General features: G+C 38.2%; 1 protein-coding gene across 1 annotated transcript in view; it reads left to right on the forward strand.

The window, feature by feature from the left end:
• The window catches only part of LOC117405806 (ephrin type-A receptor 6-like), a 210,649-nt gene that overhangs the window by 53,561 nt on the left and 139,714 nt on the right, over positions 1-17,374 (forward strand). The window contains exon 3 of the mRNA XM_059030320.1: positions 15,239-15,902. Within this exon, the coding sequence (XP_058886303.1) occupies positions 15,239-15,902 (664 nt within the window). The remainder of the gene's footprint in view (positions 1-15,238; positions 15,903-17,374) is intronic.

The raw sequence follows: 17,374 nt of genomic DNA on the forward strand, positions 1-17,374 counted from the left end.
GAAAACTGTACAAAACTCAAGGTGATGATGATCTGCCCAGTTCTACTTTGGACCCCTTCAAAGATTATGTGGTTATCTCTCAAGCTTTCTAAATGATTTATATGCATGCATGCTCACTGGACCATGCACGAAGAAACAACATCAAAGAGAAGGGCCATAGGGTGAAAACCCAAGCATAATGTGGTCGTGACTGATGAAACAAACAAACAAACTGAAGAAGGATAGTGGAACAAAATATAGAACACATAGGAGTGGTTACACAGTTCTATTCAATGTTCTGTGAGCAGAACTTTTGAATAAGGTTTTCAACTCCCTTTTAGTTTACTACTAATGCTCGTTTAGAAAATCTATAAACTAACAGCGCAGCTTATATTGAAGTTTGAATAATTGATCTCTGGGGTTGTGGCTTGTTTTTAAATTGCGTTTTTAAGGCAACGTGAGCTCGATTCTCAAACCTATTCGCTCCAAGTTGTCATTAGTACATTGAAGAATGAAACTCAGCCATTTTATTTAAGCTCTTGTAGGTAGTAATTAGCTCATTTCTTAATTTGTTTTAGAATAATTGGTGTTTTTTTTTTTCTTGAGAGAAAAAAACCACAAATGACAATTTGGAGTGAATACTATAACTGAGAAGCAAACATGCTGTTGGTAATATAAATAGAAACAATTCTACTAAAGAATCCGATGTCTTTATTCCAGTGTATATTTCAGCGAGAGCCCTATGATTTGAATGTAGCTGGAACCAATATATGGACTGTCCTTACTGCACCCAGTGCTGCAGAAAATCACAGACAATAACATCACTTATTCATTATGAATCAATAATAGTTTGATGGTAATATGGCAAGGACATAAATTCATATTTTCAACGTCATCCCTTTATTCTGTTTTCAGTCGATTGCTATGATTAAAATGTAAACACACCTGTTCCACACCCAGCCCAGGCACCCAGGTATTTTTAAGGATGGGGACCAGGCTGCTCTTTAATTGACCCCTTCACCTGCGACCACTGATCACAGACCCCTTTATCAGCAGCTTAATCAACGTTCACAGATAATCTTCCCATTGGGAGAAAAAAAAAAAATCCCCTTTCCAGATTTTTGCTGTATCTGTCCTCAGGAGCAAATAGGATGATGTATCTCCAGTTCAAGACAGCATATGCAGATAGCATGTTGACAGATGTGATATGCAGTGGCTGTATTTCTGGATTAGTATGGTATGTAGAAGGATGTTGATTCAATAGTAGCTATTGTTGGAAAAGTGTATGTCTCTGTACTGTACTGTACACTTTACTATGCTCTTACCATGGTAACCTTACATAAGGCTGCAGGTGTGTATAAAGGTGATGATGGAGCATATATTAACTTTTAAACTTTTTCATTACCAAAATAAATCTGTCTGCCTGTTACATAAAATGGTTTGGCAGCTTTATAGTCACAAATGCTATGAATACTTGTGTATGTTGTATCAGTTTTCAGTGATGATACACTAGTTAGTTATACAATCACTTTTATACAGCTATATAGTGTTAAATAGCCTTAAGGAAGGTGTTGTGAATCATACATAGTGTCCAACAAAGCATTAGCCAGATTGCATGCAGATGAAAATAGCTATTTTTTTAAAAAATGGTAAAGTAACAACATTACCAACACCATACCTCCTTTTAAAACTATCTTTTGTTTCAATAACTTCCAAATAAATATGTCCAAGTCAGAGTTTGAAGGTTAATCAGATCAAAGGATCTAAAGGAGAAGAACATGTTCAACTGATTTTGCTAAACCTTAGCACTGCTTTTTTGTGAAGTCTCTCCGGCTTTTTCAATGAAACACATTCTGCCCGGGCAACTCTTCTCTTGGGACTTGAGATTTCAATAACGTTAGACTCAAAGGTTTCTTTTTTAAGACTGTTTAGAACATATCAATGTGGATGGCAGACTGAAATCTCCTTGAAGTTTTCATGAAGAAATGCAGATCCCTGAGGATTTGGGACATAAATGGAAGAGCGAGAGAATTTTAGCTGATGGGCAGAGTTCATGCACTCAAGGACACGTAAGCCGTTTGATCTCCTTGCACCAAGTCATTTGACTGAATAGTAAATGTATTTTTTTTTTTTTGCAACATTACTTGATTTGGAATGCTTTGCATCATTACGCAAATATTTTCCAGTCTGGTGATTATTGTCCAGAAATACAGGTGCCTTACCACACTTTACATATCAATTTGTCTGTTTTAGTTTTACATGCTGCAGTGCATCCAAGTTAATTAGGTGTGCGTACTTAAAAAATAAGAATACCTTTTAATCACTTACATTTTTAAATGCATTTGTTTTGCATGCATGTCACCAAGGCGAATTTGCAGCTTTGTACTTGTCCTTTGTACTTGGTACTAAAAAAGCAGTGGAAGCTGCTGTGTGTGGCTGTCTGAACAGTATGTCAATAGATTTGCTCTATAGAAAGTGAACGTTCATTATTTCTATAGATTTTTCTTGCTTGATCAGAGAGGAGATCAATGCAGATTACATTACTTCTCTTACACAGGGCTGCAAATAAACTTTCTCTGCCCAGCATCATGGGGTTTCGTTATGTCTGATAATTTCAGTTACTGAGAAAATGTCCAGGCAGATTGACTGGGTGGAGGATATTTTCACTGATTAAGTCCTATGCATCCTAATATTACCTAACACTGTTTTTGGTACTGCATATGGGCCTATAGAAATAAAAATGTGCTCTACACTACAACTACTCAGAAATAACTGCTGCACGCCGGTACGTATTGATTGGTGATAACAAGCCTTGCTTTAAAACTGGGGAGTTGTTAAGTGGGCAGTTCAAAATTAGTCAATGAGAGAGGAAAGTGTTATATAAATTGGTTATGGATTTCAACATTTTATCTCAAAAGAAGACAGCCATTGACTCACTTTGAGCCAAAATACACTTTTAGTACAGTACCATATTATTATTATTATTATTATTATTATTATTATTATTATTATTATTATTATTATTATTATTATTATTATTTATGTATTTATTTATTTAATGAAAATACATGTTTACTGTAACATACAATTGGGTCTCTAGGATGCTACATTACATTAGTGAAACCAACTTCAGAATTTCAGAAGAATTCTGGGGATGTTTCTAATTATATTACTACATATATTCCTGGATCACACTTTACTGTAGATCAGATTTCAGAAAACAGAAATGGTGTTTCAACTAATAAAATTGTGCTCTCAGCAGAAGTAATCAAGTAAGCCCCTGTAATTATCTGCCATATCTCCTCCTGCATCTTCTAGAGGAAAGTACTATGAAGTTAAACAATACAGTATTTTGATATGTCACAAACACATTACAGCATAAAGCTTTATATTTTTAGAATGTTATGTTTAGAAATCTAACTATCTGAATTATTCCTTGTCAGTGACGGTGAAGAATTGTAATACACATGTTTTAGATAACCTATAAGGCGATTAATAAATCAAAGTGTGTGCCATTTTTGATGTGAAGTACACATTGCTTGTCAAGCTGCTTTTGGTTGCAGCGATGCTCTGTGCTCATAGTGGGAACATTTTGGTTGTGTGTTGTGTGTGGCAGAAACCTGCTGTGTGGCTCGTTACTGCTTGAATGCATTTTGAGAGGGCAATGTTTCTGATAAACGGAATGAGAAAGGATACATGCAGAATTTCAAATGACTGTGAAACAGTACCATGTTTTTTTTTTTCTCCTACTTTTTACTAAATCACTTACAGGACACTTATGTGAGTAACTGGGCAGCAGTGTGGAGTAGTGGTTAGGGCCCTGGACTCTTGACCGGAGGGTCGTGGGTTCAATCCCAGGTGGGGGACAATGCTGCTGTACCCTTGAGTAAGGTACTTTACCTAGATTGCACCGGTAAAAAACCCAACTGTAAATGGGTAATTGTATGTAAAAAAAAATACTAATAATAATAATGTAATTGTATGTAAAAATAATATGATATCTTGTAACAATTGTAAGTTGCCCTAGATAAGGGTGTCTGCTAAGAAATAAATAATAATAACATAATGCTTTCCCTATCTTACAGTTATGCAAAGGTCAGGAAAGATTTAATGAGCGGTATATATTTTTCAGCCCTTTATCATGAAAACACAGTTAAGCATTGTGAGTACAATGTAACCCACATAAAACACAATGTGGGTTACATTAATATAATGTGATATGTTGTAACAATTGTAAGTCGCCCTGGATAAGGGTGTCTGCTAAGAAATAAATAATAATAATAATAATAATAATAATAATAATAATAATAATAATAATAATAATAATAATAATAATGTCTGATCCAAATGATCAACAGCTCCCTTCACAAAGTATAGTGACTGAAGTTGGCCCTCATGAGTGCTGACATGTTCGCTAAAGTGGAAATATTTTTTGCCCAGAGATTTATCAACACAAGCTTAAATGTTGTCAGGCCCAAGGCAAATTGTAGGGATCAGCTGACTAATAAAAGTTCACTTGACATAGCAAGTATTACTCCATCTTCCAGAGCCTGTTGTTCACTGATCTGAAAGCACTCATAGAGCTTGAACATTGGGGTAAAACTCAAAGAAACGGGCAGGGTCAAAGAGCCAGCCTTCAAAGTAAGAGTAGGGATTGTAACCATACATGCAATTAAAACATTGTAACAACACTGTTCAAAACCAACCATCCCCAGATGGGAAATCCTAGTGCTTTACACCCTAAAAATAAAAACGTACAGTGATCAAAAAAGCATTTAACTGCCCCTGTTGGTTTGTGGTGCTTGGGCATGCAACATTTGTCTCCTGTTTTACCCTCAATCGGACCTCTTCCTTACTAAATAACTTGGTATCCCTGAATAGATATGAAACTCTTGAAATACATGCACATATCTTTCAATTTTGCAAATCGTCTCAAAGGAGCAGTGGTACCCCAAAATGGTATGGATTTGCTACAAATGCTGAATGACTGGATTGGGCTTTTGTTTATTATTTTACACCTGAAAAAAAATGTGGTTTGCAATGGTGACTGCGAAGACATGTTTATTGGCTGATCTGGTTTTGCCCTAACCCAAGCACACCCAGGTCACAGGAAGTAGGAAAGGCTACATTATCCAGATGTTGAGGAGCACAAGCTTGGTTCATGTCCCATAAGCGGTCTATGTATGACTACAGACAAAGAATATTTAATGGATCATATTGAAAAAACATGTCTCAGGAAACCACACCATAGCAATCTGCATGAATCGAAGGGTGTTTCACTTAATATCTTACCAAATCCGAACCAGCATCTGACACAGGCCCTTCCATGCTGTGTAGAGTGCAGGTGTTGTCCTTTTCTAGTCCTGAACAGCTGCTTATGCCTTCTGGATTATGTCAACTGTATTTACGAAAGTGTCTCCATGCTTTTGACAAGTGTCATGGTTACTTCAAGGTCTATTCAAAATACATTACAAAAAAATGAAAGATAACAACCTCAAAAATAGGAAGGCTAGCCTTTGATCCCTTCTGCATTTTTTTCATGATTAAATCTAATTCTGAGAGGGATTAGAAACAATTAGCTCTGTGATGTCTGTGTGTGCACAAGGTGAGCAAGAGAGGAGAGAGGGAGTGATAAGAACTGGAATCAATACAGTTAAAGATACGGTGTCTCACAATCATGTGTCATTTTATACTGAATTATTATTCACGGGTGGCTTTTGTGCCCTCATTAGAAGCAGTACTTGTTGGCTCTCCAGTTTGAGCTGCAGGCCACCCAAGCAAACTTCCTCCCCCCATCAAGCCTTCTTGTAACCTTGTGAAAGTGACAGTAGGGCTCCTGGTCCAGCGTGCATTTGGAGATTATCAGCAAGCTGTGCTGTCGTGCTGGGATATAAAAGGGAAATAAAACAAAGAGGCCAATAATTTAATACAAGGGGATGTCTATTTGATGTTTGTATTTTACTGCAGTCATTTCACAGAAAACTTCCGTGTTGAACTGATATTTAAAGTAGTCCTCTAAATTACAATATAGAAAAATAAATGTACACAAACATGTGGGGTACTGCCCCTTTAAAATCCTTAATGTGTTCAATATTTTTCAGCAACTGAGCAACATAATAACTTAAAAATGAAAAATGAAATTAAGGAAACCATGCCTATCATTAGTATTCTTCATGCAAGAGAATGGCCTCAGCTTTTAAAGGAGTGCTGTATTCCAGCAGTGAATGGTGAGTAAGTTGCATAAGAACATAAGAACATAAGAAAGTTTACAAATGAGAGGAGGCTATTCAGCCCATCTTGCTCGTTTGGTTGTTAGTAGCTTATTGATCCCAGAATCTCATCAAGCAGCTTCTTGAAGGATCCCAGGGTGTCAGCTTCAACAACATTACTGGGGAGCTGGTTCCAGATTCCCACGATTTTCTGTGTAAAAAAGTGCTGCCTGTTTTTCTGTTCTGAATGCCCCTTTATCTAATATCCATTTGTGACCCCTGGTCCTTGTTTCTTTTTTCAGGTCAAAAAAGTCCCTTGGGTTGACATTGTCAATACGTTTTAGAATTTGGAATGCTTGAATCAGCTCATCGTGTAGTCTTCTCTGTTCAAGGTCACTCTTCTTTGCACTCTTTCTAGAGCAGCAATATCCTTTTTGTAGCGAGGTGACCAGAACTGAACAGTATTCTAGATGAGGTCTTACTAATGCATTGTAAAGTTTTAACATTATTTCCCTTGATTTAAATTCAACACTTTTCACTATATATCTGAGCATATTATTGGCCTTTTTTATAGATTCCCCACATTGTCTACAGTAGATGAAGACATTTCTGAGTCAACATAAACTCCTAGGTCTTTTTCATAGATTCCTTCTTCAATTTCAGTATTGCCCATATTATATTTATAATGCACATTTGTATTGCCTGCGTGCTGTACCTTACACTTTTCTCTATGTCATTTGCCATGTGTCTGCCCAGTTCTAAATGCTGTCTAGATCATTTTGAATGACCTTTGCTGCTGCAACAGTGCTTGCCACTCCTCCTATTTTTGTGTCATCTGCAAATTTAACAAGAATCTATACCAGAATCTAAATCATTAATGTAGATTAGGAATAGCCGAGGACCTAATACTGATCCCTGTGGTACTCCACTGGTTACCTCGCTCCATTTTGAGGCTTCTCCTCTAATCAGTACATTCTGTTTTCTACATGTTAACCACTCCCTGATCCATGTGCATGCATTTCCTTGAATCCCTACTGCGTTCAGTTTGTCAAAAGCTTTCTGGAAATCTAAATAAACCATGTCATATGCTTTGCAATTATCCATTGTCAATGTTGCATCCTCAAAAAAGTCAAGTAGGTTAGTTAGACATGATCTCCCTTTCCTAAAACCATGCTTACTGTCTCCTAGGATACTGTTACCATATAGGTAATTTTCCATTTTGGATCTTATTATAGTTTACATAAGTTTACATATAATAGAAGTCAGGCTTATTGGTCTGTAGTTACCTAGTTCGGTTTTGTCTCCCTTTCTGTGGATCAGTATTACGTATGCAATTCTCTTGTCTGTCGGTACAACCCCTACATCAAGAGACCGTTGCATGATCGTGGTTAGCGGTCTGTAAATAACTTCTTTCATTTCTTTGAGTACTATTGGGAGGATCTCATCCGCCCCAGGGGATTTGTTTATTTTAAGAGCTCCTGGTCCCTTTAACACTTCTGCTTCTGTTATGCTAATGTTATTTAAAACTGGATAGGAACAGTTTGACATGTGGGGTATGTTGTCTGTATCCTCCTTTGTAAAAACTTGTGAAAAGTAATCATTTAATATATTTGCTATTTTTTTCTCTTCGTCTATGATTTTGCCATTTGTATCTCTTAGACATTTAACCTCCTCTTTGAATGTTCTCTTGCTGTTGTAATATTGGAAAAACATTTTGGAATTGGTTTTAGCCCCCTTAGCAATATTGATTTATATCTCTCTCTTGGCCTTTCTAACTTCCTTTTTGACTTGTGTTTGCAGTTCCAAGTACTCTTTCTGTGTACTTTGTTTTTGGTCCCTTTTAAACGCTGTGTAAAGTGCCTTTTTTGCTGAATATCTTTTTTAATTGATCTATTAAACCATTTTGGCAATTTTGTTTTAGATTTTGATTTGTCTACTTTTGGGATGTAATTGTTTTGTGCCTCTAGTACTACATTATTAAAAAAAACAGCCATCCTTTTTCTGTGGATGTTTTCTCTATTTTACTCCAATCTACTTCTATTGGTCTCTGTTTCATACCTTAATAATTTCCCTTTCTAAAATTGTAAACCTTAGCTTTAGTCATTACTTTGTGGGTTTGAAAAAGCACTTCAAATGAGACCATGTTGTGGTCTGAGTTTGCCAATGGTTCTCTGACCTCTGTTTTAGTTATTCTGTCTTCGTTATTTGAAATCAAGGCATGCCTCCCCTCTAGTCGGTGCCTTGACAAATTGTGTTAGGAAGCAGTCATTTGTTATTTCCACCATTTCAATTTCGTCTGTCGTGCTCCCCACCGGGTTTTCCCATTTTATATGGGAGAAGTTGAAATCCCCCATTAGTATGGCTTTTCCTTTGCTACACGCATTTCTAATGTCGTTGTATAACAGATTATTTTGCTCGGCGTCTGAATTTGGCAGTCTATAGCATGCCCCTATTATTATGCCCTATGAATTTTTGTCCATTATTCTGACCCATATTGATTCTGCGTTGTTTTCTTCGTCCAGATTTACACCTGGGCTTCAAGACTATTTCTTATGTATAGCGCTACCCCTCTGCCTTACAGTGGTCACTGTGACATAGCAAAGGTTCCAGAAGGAACTGCTTCACTTCTCAAGTTCCAGCTCAGTACAGCAAGGTCAGTCAGTCTGTCTCTTCAGTCCTCCCATTCCATTCCGTCAGCTCTTTCAAAACCATCGTGGGTGTACGACTGTACCCAGCCATTGCTTTGATAAGGTTCATGCTTGATTTACTTTTACCAGGCAGGTGAATGAATGTACTGTCATCACTTGCTATACTGACCTGTGCATTCCCACACTAAAAAAGGCGATGTCACATTGAAATTAAGCAAAGTGGCATAACAGTTAACAGTACATGGAAAAAAATATATAATGTTAATTCACACACTACAAAATGAGGCATATTTAGAAGTAACTTTTTTTTTTTTCTCATGGCTTCTGAGATGCTTCTTCACATGGCATAAGCTCCCCTTTGGGCTGCAGTATTTTGCTGAGACACAGTTTGGATGTTTTAGCCAAGTTAGCTCATTATGATGCTGCACCTCATTTAATGTGTAGCCCAGTGGTAAATCTCTGAATCCTTTTGGTTTTTGCAAGAAACATAGCCTTGGAACAAATGCTGATTCCCATGAATTCCAATTTGATTTGTTACTGGATTAAAAATACAATTTGGAGTCCAACTTTCTTTTTTAATCAGCACTTGTTCTATTAGCTGCTGCAGTGATTCAAGCTTGCAGTCATAACACTACTTAATTTAGTCTGACTGGAAATTCAAGGTTTAAATGGCAAATAAAATGTATTTATTATGCAAATGCAGTCAGGCTTAAATCTTATAATATTTAATTTTGCTATGTCTGAGGTACGGGGCAATGTGCAATTAAAGTCTGGGGGAAGTTAATAGAAATGGAATACATTCTGCAGTCAGCACTGAATCACTGGTTGTCTCTCTCTTTCTATTGTAGTGCAGCTGCTGTGAATTAGATTCATCTTTCAATAAAATCCATGTTTCTGCCACCTCATTGCTTTGAAAATATTCATGTTAGGACATCATGCTGGAGGTTTGGCACAGATCTGGACCCTGTCTCGGTTCTCAGAGCTACAGTAGGTGCAGCAATACAGCAGAACAGTTAACCCATTAAAGCACTGGAGAAACTGCACACTGCCTGACTTATTACATGTTGTATGAGTACATGGAAGAAAGATTTGTGTCTGTAATTTGATTTTCCTTACTCAAAAACCATTGATGTGATTTACTAAATGTAGATAAACAATTAGCATCTTTAAAATTGACTTTTCACTAGCAACGCAGTAATAAGTCCTACACCCCCCCCCCCCTTTTTATTAATCAATGTAGTGATTAATAATGATTCATAGATAGTCTTCTTAATATTTAGAAAGGAGACATACACCAATGGAATGAAATGAATGATTTGATGAATTGACAGATAAATATGCCTGTTATTTGAATGGCCCATGGCCTTGCCCATTGGAGCTCGATAGCCGCTCCCCAGGCTGGCAAATTATTAATTAAATGAAAATTAATACCAGTGGGCAGGACAAGTGGCATTTGAGGCCACCTTCCCTCAATACAAGGCATGCTGCAAGGGGGAGGCAGGGGAGGAGGGGGACCAAACAAACGACGAACAGTAAGGGCATTAAATAAATATGGTATACACAGTAGTCTCCAGCTAAGAGAACATCCCTCAGGAAGCAAGCGAAGTGTTCTCTTAGCCAAAGTGTTCTCTAAGATGGAGTTGACCACCAGACACAATAAAATGAATCAATATATAAATACATATTTATTACTTGTCATGATGCACGTGCATCAACATATGAAATGAATAGAATATGTAAGAGAAAAGCAATAAGCAAGTATTTGTTATTAAACTATAATAATAAAGCAACAGACAATCTAACATAAATAAACTAGCTGTCAAACTAAATTAACACCCCTACACACGTTAAAAAATGCAACAGCAGCTCTAGATTAATTATGAATACCTGTACAGATGCAATATTCAAGACATGCACACAATTATTTAACAGAATGGTGAAGCAACTCACCAGAACGGAAAACACCAAATTGCTCTGCAACTTGTGTCTGATTCAGGTAGAACAATTTCTAAGTTTTTGTAGCAAGAGAAATAGCAGGGTGTTTCGCCCTTTGTTTACATGCCATTTTGTGGCGATGAGGTGCACTCGTGGAAATCAGAATACAAAACAAGGCAATGATATGATGGCGGTTCTGGAAAGATTTAATAAACCAATCTACATGAAAACAACTACGTTTACAATTCCTAGACAACAAACTGTATGTTGCCAGCACACCTTCAGTCCTGAACGGGCTCCTTCAGCAGCCAAAGCAGCATCCATACAATAACCTGGTTAGGGGGTTTTTGCAAACGGACCATTCTGGCAACAAAGCGAGCCAGCACAAGTGGGCCAAATGGCCTTTTCTTGTTCTTGAATTTCTTATGTTCATATGTTCTTATGATAGCTTAATCTTGGAATTCCTCCTCTACTAGAACTTCACATAAACTTAAACTCTACAGAGGCATATGGTGGATGTTGAGAGGTGTGATGTGTTGCTGGGAAAGATTCCATACAGTACAGATTTCAGCAACTCAACAACAGGGCTTGAGTGTCAGTGGCAGTGTTCAAACTGTTAAGAGTCTGTCTGCCTACCTGCCTGCCCGCCCACATTCCTGTCCAGCCCCCAAATCCCTGACCTCTTCAAAGTCACGGAGATCAAGGAGTTCTCCCACAGTTCAGCCTATCTGCAAGCTGCATAGCATTCACATAGTCCTCCTCTGAAATGAACTGACAGGTTGAAGGTCAGAGTTTCATTGTGACATGCTGGCAGCCAGAAGCCAAGGCGAGACGGTGAAAGGCATTGAAGTTGCTCCTGTACATTTGAAGTATACTGCATGTGGCAGAGGTTGATAATAAAGGCAATGTTTATTCAATTTTAAGTGTATGGCAGCCCCGTAACAGGCATTTTGAGATTTAAACAGTGAGGAGCAGATGTTCGGTATTATAATACAAGCCTGAATGCAGAAAATGTGTAAATGTGTATTTGAAAGGCAAAATAAATCCGTCTCATTATGAATATGTGGTGCACAGGTTGAGTGCTAATGTAGGAAATACTACTTGACTTGACTTTAGAGAACTGTGGCTCCAGGGTAATCCGTATGAAGTGCCTGGACTCGTCAAACTCTTCTTTTAGCAATACAGCCCTGATTAGAGGAGGGTACTGTCTGGCAGTTAAGAGCCCGCACTCCCAAGCAAGGCCTGCTAACCAGGCTGGGATTCATATTATGTAAACCACACAACTATTTTTCTTCTGACGGTTTTGTTTTTTACAAGTGGCAGCTTCCTGTAATTACGGGTGGAGTTTGGAGTATGAAGGGGCAGACAGGCTGCGTGAAAAAAAAATGAAAGATTTATAAATACTTTTAATGGAACTGTTTCTGTCAGCTGTCAGACATTAAATGGAAAATGAAATAAACACAGATATCCATTAAGTGCGGTGCATCCCTGCAGTCGCTCATGGTTGGGTATCATGGGGTATGCTTATCACTTTACTATTATTAACATTCATGTGACATTTACCAACAAAGAAGAGCAAGCTCATAATCTGGTCCAAATTGGCTAAACCTCTCCAGAACCACAGTCTATAACCACTAACTTTATCAGAGGACTTTCAGTATCGCCACATTTTGGCAGATACCTGAACTGCACAATATTCAAACGTTCCGCATCCCCACTTCAAGAGTTTGCAATGGTCTAATAGTACATAACACAAATACATATACATCATAAACAGTAAAAGTATGGAATTTGGAATGGCCAATTATTTTGTCATGAGCTCACTGGGCACCTGGCCAGCAGGGTTCGCTGTAGCGCGATGAGGAGAAACAGTCCCTGCTGGTTTAACCCTTAACCCACGGGAGCGCCAGAGCCAAAACGAAGCTCCGTTCAGAATCCTCAATGAAGACCAGCGACTTTGCTAAGCCAGGACACGAAACTGCATAAAATCAATACTTAATTACCACAGTTCTTCTCACACACGTGTAGAGACAGTCAAGACCTCAATTCTGCTTGCACGTTAAATTAAAATTTCTAATTGTTGGTATATATCAAAATGAGTCCTTAATGGTCATTGTAAAACAAATCAGCACACCACATCCTTTAACCCTTTGCGGTCCTATTTCGGACCAGGTCCGACATTAATATTTTTCCTTTCTGGTACGATGTCAGACCCTGTCCGACATCATCAAAACTGCGTCAATCACAGGTCCCTAGTAATTTTTTCTCTGGAAAAAGCAGAGAAAAGCTTTCAATGGCCGAGAGAAGGCAGATCTGAGCAATACGCATAGTCCCTTTACCATAGACATAACACGGACATAAACAAACAAGATAGCTGCTTCCGCATCCAGTGCTCAAAGAAAATCGCGGACATTTGCAAAGCTTTTTGAGATGTTATAGTAATAAAACAATGACTTGGATAGCATTATTGAGGAGTTTGGTGATAAATCGAGTGATCAGGACATGATTTATCAGTATGCACGACTATGAAGAGATATGTGATAAGTACAGTGAACTAGGGGTGGAGCAGGGCTGCAGATGCAGTACTGAGTGTCATGTTGATATGCAGTGCCTTTTAAACCTGTTTTCCTGTGAATAAAATTACTTTTAAACAGTGTGTGTAAAATAAACAGCTTGTGTAAAATAAACAGCTCGTGTGAAAATAAGTTAGACTACAAAGGGTTAATCTGTCCAAACTGCCCCAACTATTTGTTTAAGAATGCTGATTGACTCTGTCTCTTCACAGTCTATACAGTAATTAGTAAAACTGTCCTTTTCTCTCGGGCGAGACATCTTTCGTTCTATGAACTATCCCAGTAATAGTCTTCTTCTCGCTATTTTTGTAGACATCAGTGAATCACCCTGGGGAAACGCTGTTAGGATTCATGTAGAGTTAAAGATTGAATGCCCAGTATTCATTTATTCATTTAAATATTGAAAAATGTTTATATGATGAAAATATTACCTTTTTGGAGATTCTTGTAATCCGAAGAGTAAAGTAGATCTTCCATATGGCATTCATACCCACGAGTGCTGTACTGTCTAAAACTACCCATAAACAAACTTGTAACCAAAGGCTAAACTGTAGAGAAGTAGTAAATATTCACCCTGGACCCACATTGTATGTAGATTTTAATTTGCTTGTGGGATACTGCACCTTTAAAGAGCGGTAGTGTTTAGAGCATTCAAGTTTTGTCTGAACTGGAAGCCAATACAGACAATACAAAATTCGGGTATTGATATGAGTAGGGAGTGTTTTAACATTCAGGACATCACATTTTGTATGATCTACTGTTTTTATGTTGGTATAACTTTTCTTTTTTGGCACCTGAAAACTATTTTCAATGGTAAGTCATTCAATATTTAATTTTCTGCCCCAGCGCTGCCCATCTGTTTAGATTTAAAATATTCTGAAACAGCTTTCTGTGGCCTGGGATGAACACTGCTATTGTTTTTCACTGTACTGGCAAGGACACTAACAGACATGCAACAGCCAGCAGTGATTATTATTTATTATTATTATTATTTATTTCTTAGCAGACGCCCTTATCCAGGGCGACTTACAATTGTAAGCAAAAACATTTCAAGCGTTACAATACAAGTAATACAATAAGATACAGTGATGTGTGTGCTGAGACTACACGTTTTGTTTTTAAACATTGTACATATCATTTTCAGAAGGAGGATTAGAAGACTGTTGATCATGTATAATAGAAATCCAGAGACACAGAAAGACAGACATAGATTGATAGAAATAGTCATGAAAGACCACACGACGAGAACGACCACCTGTCAACAGTGGCTATAAAGAAATCCCCATATGCTGTACACACTTCACTTGTTAAATCACCCATAACAAAAGACTGTGGCTGTCGTTGTAATGAGGTATTAATGTTTACAATTCATAGTATTGGTGAAAATATACAATACAAGATCTGTAGCAGAGATTAACTTGCTTTTCTCTTGAGTTGAGAGTTTCTTGTGCTCAGAGAATTACCAACTTTTCTTTTCATACTTTTTAATTTTTCTCATCCTCATATATATTTTTAAACTTTAAACTTGATGTTGCTTGACTAGAACTTGGGCTCATGGGATCGTGGCTTGGGGAAAAAAAGCAATCCAAAATCCAATCCAAAAAGCAATCATTGTTATTAAAAAGCTGTGTTATAAGGCCTGCCAGCAAGACGATCAACATCATTTTTTATAGGACTCTAAATCTGGGGGAAAGTATATACCTAACCCAAATGATGTTTCCAGTGAGGCCCTGCTAGCATACACACTTCAGAGTTAACTAGAGCTGAATGAAAACATTCTTTGGGATTCAGTGGCCATATGCAGTGGCACATACAGACCAGTTTGGTTGTGTTAGGATTCACCACCAGGCTTATGATATCCCAATAACCAAATATACCTTTCTTTGCTCTGCAGTGGGATGCCATCACTGAAATGGACGAACACAACCGACCCATCCACACCTTCCAGGTGTGTCACGTAATGGAGCCCAACCAGAACAACTGGCTAAGGTCCAACTGGATCTCCCGTGAGGCGGCCCAGAAGATCTACGTGGAGATGCGGTTCACCTTGCGGGACTGCAACAGTATCCCCTGGGTCCTGGGCACTTGCAAGGAGACATTCAACCTCTACTACATGGAGACCAATGAGTCCCACGGCATCAAGTTTAAACCTGCCCAGTATACAAAGATCGACACTATCGCGGCCGACGAGAGCTTCACTCAGATGGACCTGGGCGACCGCATCCTCAAGCTCAACACTGAGGTGCGTGAGGTGGGGCCCATCACTAAAAAGGGGTTCTACCTGGCCTTCCAGGATATCGGTGCCTGCATAGCCCTGGTGTCGGTTCGCGTTTACTACAAAAAGTGCCCTTTCACCTTCCGAAACCTGGCGGTGTTCCCTGATACAATTCCCAGGGTAGATTCCTCCTCGCTGGTTGAAGTGCGGGGTGCTTGCGTGAAGAACGCTGAAGAGAGGGACATCCCCAAGCTGTACTGTGGGGCAGATGGAGACTGGCTCGTTCCGCTTGGCCGCTGTGTCTGCAGTATCGGATTCGAGGAGGTGGATGGCTCATGTCATGGTAAGACTATAAGACTGAGCATGTACTGTGAAGTTTAGAGCGGTATTTCTTACTTGATGGAATGGTGTTTATGTATAGCTGGATGTGCTGCTTTGGTAGTAAGATAACATGAGGACTTTATTTGGTAACACTTTACATTGTGTCTCTAATTACTGTGTATGTACATAGTAGTCACTTAGTAAATACATGTGTACTTACACAAAATGACAATGTTATTATGCATAGTTACAATGTATTTGTGGTGTAATTTTTTTTGGATGATACAATCCTAATCCTAACCCTAACCCTAACACTTTTCTGATACAATTGTGTACTTACATATATCGTGCAAAAATATTACAAAGTACATTGTAACTATGCATTATAACATTATCATTATGTGTAAGTACACATGTATTTACTATGCAACTGCAATGTAAATACACAGTAATTAGAGACAATGTAAACTGTTACCCTTTATTTTCACTATGGGGGAAATGCGCGTCAGAGACTTCTAAATGGAGCTAATGACACTGTGGAGTAAACCGCTTTGTGAATTCCGTCTACAGTAAATCTATGGTAATAGGACCCCACCAATACAGCATTCTATACTGCTAAATAGGAAGTGATACAGGGAACATTGGGCATCACCAAAGAGCACTTAGAATATTTACAGCAGTCAATTTCCATCTGACTACTGCACAGGCAAATTCTAAAGAATAGCCACAATTAATCTGACAATGGCTTTAAATTTTGGAGGTGAAATTGCGATTCAAGGTTAGTATTAGGTTTATACATACATGCTCCAGTAAGCATGGTTGCTGCTGGAATATTTTCTCTCTGGGTGAATTTGACAGGTAGTATTTTACTATCTGTACCAAGGTTAACCATGGTTTCTACCTTACTTTTTTACTATGCTTTACTATCCTTTTTTCTGCTTTGTTTTCACCACAGTATAGCTCAGTAAATATTATAAGAAAAAAATACAATCTGTGACATTATCAAAATTAACTGCAAAACAAGCTTTGATTATTAGACGTGTGAAGATGACTCTGGTTCTGATGATAAATAGTCAACACTCTTCTCACAGGAATTACCAAAGAAAATGTGCTTGCCTGCCATCAGCTTCTGAACAGTCTGCCCAGCCCCAGGTACTATCAGCATGCTAAGCAGATACAGGTTACAAGCACATATCTCTGTCACTCTCCAAGCTGTGGCTCTTATGGAGCTGGGAACTGAATCTTTCAATAGTGCACAAACCTTAGCATCTGTCTAAACGGAAGTTAGGACAGTGTGCCCGTAAGTCATACAGAGTATTTTTGAAGAATGTTACCTGATTTATTTCTGGTGGAGTACTGAGATCATCCTTTGATACATTTAAATGTATAGGGAACAACTTATCTTCTCTAAAAGGGACACTAAAGGATAAAGAGAATTGGGAGGCTCGAATACATGAGGACTACCTAGGTCCAGAGGGCCAGTGCATTTTCAAA

Source organism: Acipenser ruthenus, chromosome 9, assembly GCF_902713425.1.
Source record: "Acipenser ruthenus chromosome 9, fAciRut3.2 maternal haplotype, whole genome shotgun sequence".
In the NCBI taxonomy this organism is placed as follows: domain Eukaryota; kingdom Metazoa; phylum Chordata; class Actinopteri; order Acipenseriformes; family Acipenseridae; genus Acipenser; species Acipenser ruthenus.